Genomic DNA, 8702 nt, shown 5'->3' on the forward strand with positions numbered 1-8702 from the left:
CAGTGGGATAAGGATAAATCATCCAGTCCCACCATTGTGTATCTAAATCTTCAGCTCTAAACAGAAAGCATGACCTGTACTTAGTAAGTAGGGTCTTTCTTCTAACTATTTGCAGCACAATTCTAAACTCATTCTCTGTATCTCTCAGGGAGAACCAGGAGAGAAAGGTCCTCCTGGAAAAGAGGTAGGTTAAATTCCCAGTTGTTCCAAAGTAGGGCTGGTATCCTGGGAAAAAACACAACATCAAGGATGCAACAAATTGACTAAATGAGTGGGGCTTTTTTTGGTTTGGTTTGGTTTGGTTTGGTTTGGTTTGGTTTGGTTGGTTGGTTGGGTTTTTTTTGGGGGGGCAGGTTTGAGTTGTTTATATTTGAGACCAAACAGGGAGATCTCGGGAGTCTGTGGGACTGACAGGGAAATATATTTCCCTCAGGACATAAGAATCGTTGCAAGGTCTTGTCCTTTATTATTTACTTTTATTATGGATGGCTCTTTAAAACCCTTATTTTGTTACAGGGTGCACCAGGAAAACCAGGTGAAATTGGGTCCAAGGGAGAGAGGGTATGTTGGAGAATATTATTAGTTATTTCATTACTGAAATATAGGATGCTATTTTGAGTTAGGGGCTGGAGGAAGGGGGTCATTGGAGAGTGAAGTGTGGCATGTAGGGGTCTGCCATGATTCCCACCTTCCCAGACCTCTCTTTAATCATTCTCCATCAGTAATAATTTGTGGATCTTTTGTAGTACACCAGATGTTGTATTCAGTGACTTTGCCAGCTCAGCTGTTCTTGTTTCGCTGTGCTTGGAAATCAGAAGTCTGCCCTCTTATTTTGTGGTGGTGATACAATTTTTTTTTCTTTTAGGGAGAGCCTGGCATCAAAGGTGAAAAAGGCCCTCAAGGAGAAAAGGGCCCTCCAGGTGATCCTGGGATACCTGGTCATAAAGGACATCCAGGACTGATGGGTCCCCATGGACCCCCAGGAGACACTGGGCAAGTTGGACCTCCTGGTCCTCCAGGACAGCCAGGATTTCCAGGACCAAGGGTAAGATTGCCAGAGAAGGACTTTGTACAGTAGTTTTACTGCTGCAATGTGTGGTCAGAAAAGTACATAAGATTACAGTAAGTTGATAGAAAGCAGAACAAGTCTGCATTATAATAGGGAGGCAGTGCTTTTATCTCTTCACACATAAAAAGGAGAGCTGTAGCACATCTCAGGGAAGTGTTCTGAGGGTGTTTGAGCTTCAGGAGAGATGAACAATCCAGACCCATAGCCAGGGCAGTCAGTCCCTGACACCTTATAGCCCTAAAAGAGTACCTATGGGTCTGGAGTCTGAAAAAAGCTTCTTTCTAAAAGGGTGTTAGTGAGTAGCATTTCACACAGAGATCTTGTGCCTTCCTCTGCTGCTGGTTGTTATGAGAGACAAAATGCTGAGCTGTGGAAAGGTCACTGCTCTATTCCTGGAAATCCTAGAGTCATCATCAGAATTCATGAAATCCTATTTTTGTTTAATATTCTCTCTCTCTTTATTTTTTTTTTATAACTGGAAACAGTCTTGCTTCTGAGACTGCCTGAGGGCAAGAATGTACATAGAACAATGAGAAAAGCTACCACCACTAGTGAAGCTGCTGTGCTCATCCTGGGTGAATTCAAGATTACTTTAGAGAGGGATAAGCAGTGAAATAACCCCTGATACAAAAACTGGATAAATTTTAGATAGAACATCTCTTTGTGTGCCTTAACAACATAGATAACTTCAAAAGATAACTTGTAAGCCTTCGATGTGTGTTCCACAATCATGTTCAATTACTGTGATATTCACTAAGAGCCATCACAAAGGGTTAGTACTTAATGAGAAAATTGTTTCTGTCACCACATCTTTTTCTTATGAAAAATTTGTGTTGGGAAGAAGGCAGCAAACAGACTAACTGAGTACTTATCATCAATGTTAAAATTGAAATGTCTCCTAGCTATTTAATGAGAGCTACAGTTTTTAATGAAGAGTAATTTGTGATGCAGAATACCTCATGGGATTTTCATCAACACAAAAGACATAGACTGCATCCTTCTATGTTAAAAAATACAGGTGAGAGGGGAAAGCAATACTTTCATGCAAGTATCTCATACACAGAAGAACGCAGTCTTTAGGTTCACACGAAATATTTTCAAAACAGGCAGAAATCAAAATTTTAACCAAAAAAATCAAAAGTATTTTTCAAGTGAAAGATCTCACTGTATGATTTACAAAGGAAAACACTTGATCTTGCTTATTCAGAGTGGTTTATTTTTTTAAATATGGCTACATGGTTGAGCACCAGACTTGGTAGAGTTAGATAATGGTTGCACTCAATGATCTTAAAGGCCTTTTCCAACAGAAGTGATTCTATGACCTAATGATTCTCTATTTTCATTTTGAGTTTATCCAAAGACAAGAATCTGGTTACCCTAAAACTAGGGGGTTTGTTTTCCTGGAAAACCACACAACCTACCTCTGCCTTCACCTACAAGAAATGCCTTCATAATTCTTCAGTTGCATCATCAGAATGGCTGTTTACAAGCTTTGAGTTTGATAGCTGTTACAGTTGTTCAAGAGCAAGCTGCACATAAGAACTGAGAGTGGGGATGAAAGATACTTTCCCTTGGAGACGGGCTTAGGGTGACCGAGGGCAGGCAGAGATATATCCCCTGTCTTCCTTCATCAGTGTGAAATCAAGCAGAACCCTCTAAGCCTTTGGAAGAATGGGTATCTTACCTGTAAACTGGCTTTGGTCCCTGGAGATAAGGACTGTTGTCAGATGACACCAGTATGAGTGTTTACAGCAAGTCTAGATCCCCACCTTAACTACCCTGGGGGCATGCATGCTTCTGTACCTGAGGAAATTTGCAGTGCTGAAAAAGGTGGAAGGCTTTACACTGTGGTTTAGTAGGGCAGAGAATCTCCAGATTCAATTTCTACTACTTCTCCTATGAGACCCTAGGAGGGACATTTTCTCTGTGAAGGAGACAGGAATGGTGTCCCAGCTATGCCCACTGACCAAGCTCTCTGCTTAGACTGCCTACCCCATGGCTTGCCAGCAGGTTGGGAATTGTACATGTTTTGAGTCCCTTTACATTCTTCTCTCAGGCAGTCCCTACAGCCCTGAGTTTGCTGTGGGTGATGAAATGAAACCCAGTAAACCCTTTGTGAAGGGTTTAACTTGCACATCTCCTGGCTGTGATTATTATGTCTTGCTATTGGTGTGATTATTACTCTAGGGGGAACCCCCATCTCTAGAGACTTTGAGAAGGCTCATCCAAGAGGAGTTAGCCAAGCAGCTAGATGGTAAGTAAGCAGCTCTGGGAAGCCAGAAGTTGTATCTGAGAGTATGAAAGATACTTTCTACAGCTGTGGCAGTACCCGAAGCTATCCTGCTTATGGGCAGATATGTTGCAACGAATCTGCCTGGAAAGAGGAGTGTGTAAAATGAAATGTGCTTAGCAGGCTTTACAATTACCCACATTTGATGGTCCAAACAATAGCACGGTGTTTTTCTTCCTTCTTCAACCCAAAGCCATTGCCTGTACTAAGCACCTCATAGCTTTTTGCTACCAAAACAACTTTGCTGCAGACTCATTCCTGGGCTGAGATTGCAGGACAAGAGAATGTAAAAATTCAACCTGATTAATTTGAGGCCCTGGAAGGGAAACTAATCAGAATAGGATGTAAACTTGCTTCTGAGGTATTCCTGATTTCTGGCTGTGACATTTAGTATTCATCAGTATGAGAAAAGGGAGAGGAGTGATGCAAGCTGCTGTGTCTCTCCAAAGTTCATAAATTGCAGACTACTACTGACCTCTTCACAGTAAAAGGTAGAGCTATAGTGCTTCTCATACAGCTCTTCGAGCAGCTGACACATAGCTGCAGGCATTTTCCTCCATGCTAAAGATTGTGGCTTGAGTGATTTATTTGAAGGATTTTATTTACATGCTCTGAGACTTCAAATTCCACACCAATCTAAAAGTATTCAAGACTTTGAATCAAGGAAGAGAAGATAGAAAACCCTTCTTCCTCTGTTCTGTAGGATGTTTTTGTAATGCTGAGTATGCCTTGAGAGCTCTCCAGGCTGTTCAGGGTCTTAATATGGAAGTGGCAAGCAATGTGCTTGCTTGGAAATGGGAGAATATGCTGACGCAGGGAGCTGCCTTAGTTACAGTTTCTGACTTCACAGCCAGAGATGGGTACATTAGCTTTAACTCCACATGTGTAACAGCTCAGAACAAGGAACGTAAACTTCCTACAGAGCAGTCATGTAGCATCCATTCTGTGTAGCAGAAGCAGTAGAAATAGGTTTTTCTTTTCAGAGCAGTAATGACAGAAACCTGCCAGCTGCGCAGCTAGAGGAAGGAATATTTCAGATCCTTAGTAGACAAGGAGCAGAGAATGAAAACTGTTTAGGATTAAGAATGACATCTAGGAGAAGTTTAAAGATACTGCGAAATGAGGTTTAAATAATTTACAAAGGGTCAAGGAGGCACCATTATGAGAAAGGATTGTGTGAGGACAACAAATATGTACTCTGAAAAACTGACAATACATAAACTTTACTGGGCCACTCTGAGTTCTAGCTCTCCATCTCCTGGACCACTGACCTTATAGCCTAACAAATCATTCCCTCTCTTCACAGCAAAGTTAGCCTATCTCCTAGCTCAGATACAGCCTGCACATGTAAAAGCATCCCATGGAAGACCAGGGCCTCCTGGTCCCCCTGGGAAAGAAGGACTCCCGGGAAGAATTGGCCCTCCAGGGGAGCCTGGACAGCCTGGACAAACTGGGTCTGAAGGGCCACCTGGACCGATTGGTCCCAAAGGTAATTGAAACTTGGTGTGTTTGGGCAGTCTGGTAAAGGGATATATCTACCACACATTTTCATTCACCTCTACAGTTAGTAGCACCTAAGTGGTCCTCAAAATGCATGCATTAGAAGCACACACTGTCTGTTGACCCAGAGGTGGTGAATGTGACCAGCAAATCACAGAGTGTTAGGGGTTGGAAAGAGCCTCCAGACATTGGGTCCAACCCCTCTGCCAAATGAGAATTGCCTAGAGCAAGATGTACAAAAATGCATTCAGGCAGGTTTTGGAAGCCTCCAGAGAAGGAGACTCCACACGTCTCTGGGCACCCTGTTCCAGTGCTCCATCACCCTCACAGTAAATGGCTGCTGTGTTCCAGGTCTGGCCACAATTGGAGTGGGGTGAGTCTTCATTCCCACTTAATGTTGCATCTCAGAGGACTGACCACAATTAAGACCTATTTTTATCAAATACATTTGCTTCAGCGTAGAAGGAAGACCTGTGGAAGTCTTCTTTAGTTCTATAGATCACGCTCATCAGTTCATTACTTTTCTTTCCCTTTCTACAGGAGAAAGAGGAGCAAAGGGTGAGAAAGGAGACACTGGCATTGGCCAACGAGGTGAAATGGGGCCTCCAGGAATTCCAGGTGTGTGTATTCAGAACACCACATGAAACACATCACTCTGAAGTGACACAGGTCTCTGCCATATTAGATAGGTGTGCAGGAGAACATAAACATGGCATATAAAATTCCTGTAGAAAGTGTCCCAAAGGAAAGAAATATATCACTGGCATTTATTTCTGGGCACCTTTGTTTTCTCAGCCTGATTGACAGGTATAATAATCCATCTCAGTAACAGCTAGGTTAACTGACCTTTGGGACAAGTCCAAAGGGCAGCTTTAATTACTAAATACACTGTGAATTATCCTACTGTCCTGGCCAGAATCTTGTTATGACCCAAATGGACCCAGAAATCCAAGCAGCTTCAGATGTTACGACAGGTCTTATCCAACACCTGTGCCACAGGCATGCAGCTTGTGTTTTACCTTTGCTGACAAAGAAGCAGCAAATACATTTTGTTTCCAGTTTGAAATTAGGAGCCATTGATCAGTTTTGCCTTCTCTCTGCTTTGTTGAGGAAGGAAACTATGGAAAGCCTTCATAACTCCACTGTCTGCATGTGGCATGCTGGCCCTGCATTGCCTTAAAGTAACAATGGACACACTACACTCTGTACAAATGAGTTATCTCCCAAAGCTGTCTCGCCTCAAGCTTCCCTGCCCCCAGCTCTTCTGTGTGAGGACTATGTATCATTGATTGGCTCATGCAGATGCCCAACTTCAACGTAGTGATAGAGGAAGAACAGACATAGCAGAGTTGTGCAGCCTAAGGTTGCCATAGGGGATGGGAGTCAGAGGACACACACTTGTCACATCCTTGTAGATACATGCTAGTTAGATGCAAGTCTGTGGAAGCTGATGTCTGCATACCAGGTTGGCAACAAAGCCATCTCCTGTGATGTTACACAGATGAGTACTGCATCCTGGGCAGTACTCACCAAGGGCAATTTGTTTTTATTTTAGGCCTCCCAGGAGAGCCTGGCTATGCCAAAGATGGGATGCCAGGACCACCAGGCCCTCAAGGTGAAGCTGGTGTGCCTGGTCTCACCGGCCCACAGGGACCTCCAGGAGTCAACGGGCAGTGTGACCCCACTCAGTGTGCTTACTATGCAAGCCTGGCTGCCAGACCTGCCAATGTCAAAGGGCCCTAGAATGCAGGGAGTATCCCCAGACTTGTCTTTGAAACTTGAATTCATCACATCTGCCAAGAGCTCTCAGATGTCTTCAACTGTGTTTCTTTCATGGGAGGCCTTCTAAAGCCAACAGATGCTGCCGGTCGGTCAGATTGTTTTTATGAATTATTATTATTATCTTTGATGTGATATGTGAATTTGGTTTTGTTTTCTCTAACATCAGGGCATATTAAACTATTAAAAATATGTGGGCTTTTCCTCTTTGGGAGATTGTATAATATCAATGCATTTTGTACCTGTTTACACAGAACCATTCCGATGCCAAAATTTTTGTCTGCTTTCTGGTTAATTCTTTTCAAAGCTTTACTCCTCACCCTTGAAGCTGAAATTAAGTCCTACAGTCCAAAGCACTAAATGTGTGGCACAGGCTGGTCACAGGATTGTTGGTGCAATCTGCTATCCACGTGGAGGGGAAGAAAGTAAAGCCATGCCAAAGCTGGAAGAGAGGTCTCCAGTACACTCGACTCACAATGGACAAACAGTTACGAACAGCCAGTGTATTTCCCAGAAAACCCTTATGATCCTTATTAAATTTAAAATTCTGCCCATAAGTGAATCTGTATCCAATGGGAACTACTTTTTATGGGACCAGTTGACATCACAATAAGATCTGAAGAGACTACAGAGATAATCTAAATCTCCGCACTGCTCCCTGTTCAAGAATTTCAGTACTTGGAGGGTTTGGTTCTACCAGATGGAATTTTATCTTCCTTCTGTCAGGGAGATGCCTATGCAAAAATCTTTGATCCTGTTCTCTGTAAGCACAGGGATGCCAAATTCCCTGTTCATTGTCAGTGTGCACACAGCTCTCTACAACTGCTTCATCCAAAAATCAGCCAGAGTAGTAAGAAGGTCTCCTGTTATTAAAAATCTCAGGAAACTAAGTGTGACCCAGCTTCACTATTTTGGATGATGCACTATGAGAGTATCTGGACAAGGTAATGTGTTAGAGGGTAAGTGAGAAGTTTCACACTAGTCAGTGTTCAAAAACCTGTGAGAAACTCTGTTTGAGGGTGAAAGCAAAAAAGTCAGTCACTGGCCTTTTTCCTTTATCAGCTAATTGCCAAAATCAACCTCTGAATGCAAAATTAAAGAGGGGATGGAGTCTGACAAGACCTTTGCAATAAGTGCCAGCAAAGCACCTGCATTTTCAAAACTCTTCTGCAGAAAGCAGTTTTTACTGAGATATTGAAGTAATCAGCCTGACACAGGCACCAAGTGCTGAATGTGTTCAGAATTCTCATCAGGTCTTCTGGAGTCAGAAAAGAGGCATCATGCCCTGCTGGCAAGTTCACCATATGGCATGGTGTTTCCAAGCTGGCTAAACCATGCAGAAGCCACATCTGTCTATAACCACTCCAGAAACAGCCCCTGAGGCTACAGGACATAGATAACCATTTGCCAGTCTTGGAGTCTGTTTCTCAACCAGCAGCAGATAAAATTTGCCTCTGCTTTACTGAAAAATGAAATCAAATAAGATGTTCACATGCCAGGGTTAAACAGTCTTTATTGTGTAGCTGTCAGTAGTGCTATTTTTTGCTATTTCCTATGCAAATAAACTCTTTGATTTAATTTTACTGTGTCTTTTGCTATGGAAAGACCAATCAAAGTGAAAAGATCTTGAAACAAAAAGCTTACAGCTTTTAAATAGTTCTCAGTGGTGTATGTTACTGTCCTGCATTTTGGTCACCCCACTATATTTCAGTATTAAGCAAAGATGTTTCTCACTTTGTATTCAATAGCATTATTTTTCCTAGTCCAGACTGAGATTTCATCCCTCCTGGAGTGAGGTAGAACAGGTTCCTACTTGGGAAATATCTCCCAACATGGCACTAGACATTGTTTTGGATAAATGTGATGGCATTGGAGCCATTGCCAAGAGACTGTGTTAGGAACACATCTTCAATAACAATTAAAAGATCTGCATGGATTAAACACAGGCTACTGCTCTGCAACTTCTCCACCCAGAAAAGGGAATACAACCTGATTCCCTTTGCTCCAGCATATTCCCTGGCATGTGGTTTTCTGTTCAGTCTGTTCCTGCAGACTCCCCAGACT

At 42.7% G+C, this 8702-nt stretch overlaps 1 protein-coding gene across 1 annotated transcript in view; it reads left to right on the forward strand.

The window, feature by feature from the left end:
- COL22A1 (collagen type XXII alpha 1 chain) overlaps positions 1–8258 on the forward strand; it is a 212536-nt gene extending 204278 nt beyond the window's left edge. The window contains exons 58-64 of the mRNA XM_054167371.1: positions 149–184; positions 517–561; positions 866–1045; positions 3257–3323; positions 4666–4848; positions 5400–5477; positions 6415–8258. Of these exons, the coding sequence (XP_054023346.1) occupies positions 149–184; positions 517–561; positions 866–1045; positions 3257–3323; positions 4666–4848; positions 5400–5477; positions 6415–6602 (777 nt within the window). The 3' untranslated portion in view covers positions 6603–8258. The remainder of the gene's footprint in view (positions 1–148; positions 185–516; positions 562–865; positions 1046–3256; positions 3324–4665; positions 4849–5399; positions 5478–6414) is intronic.
- The last annotated feature ends 444 nt before the right edge of the window (positions 8259–8702 follow it).

The sequence above is a fragment of the Dryobates pubescens genome, chromosome 14 (assembly GCF_014839835.1).
Source record: "Dryobates pubescens isolate bDryPub1 chromosome 14, bDryPub1.pri, whole genome shotgun sequence".
Classification (NCBI taxonomy): domain Eukaryota; kingdom Metazoa; phylum Chordata; class Aves; order Piciformes; family Picidae; genus Dryobates; species Dryobates pubescens.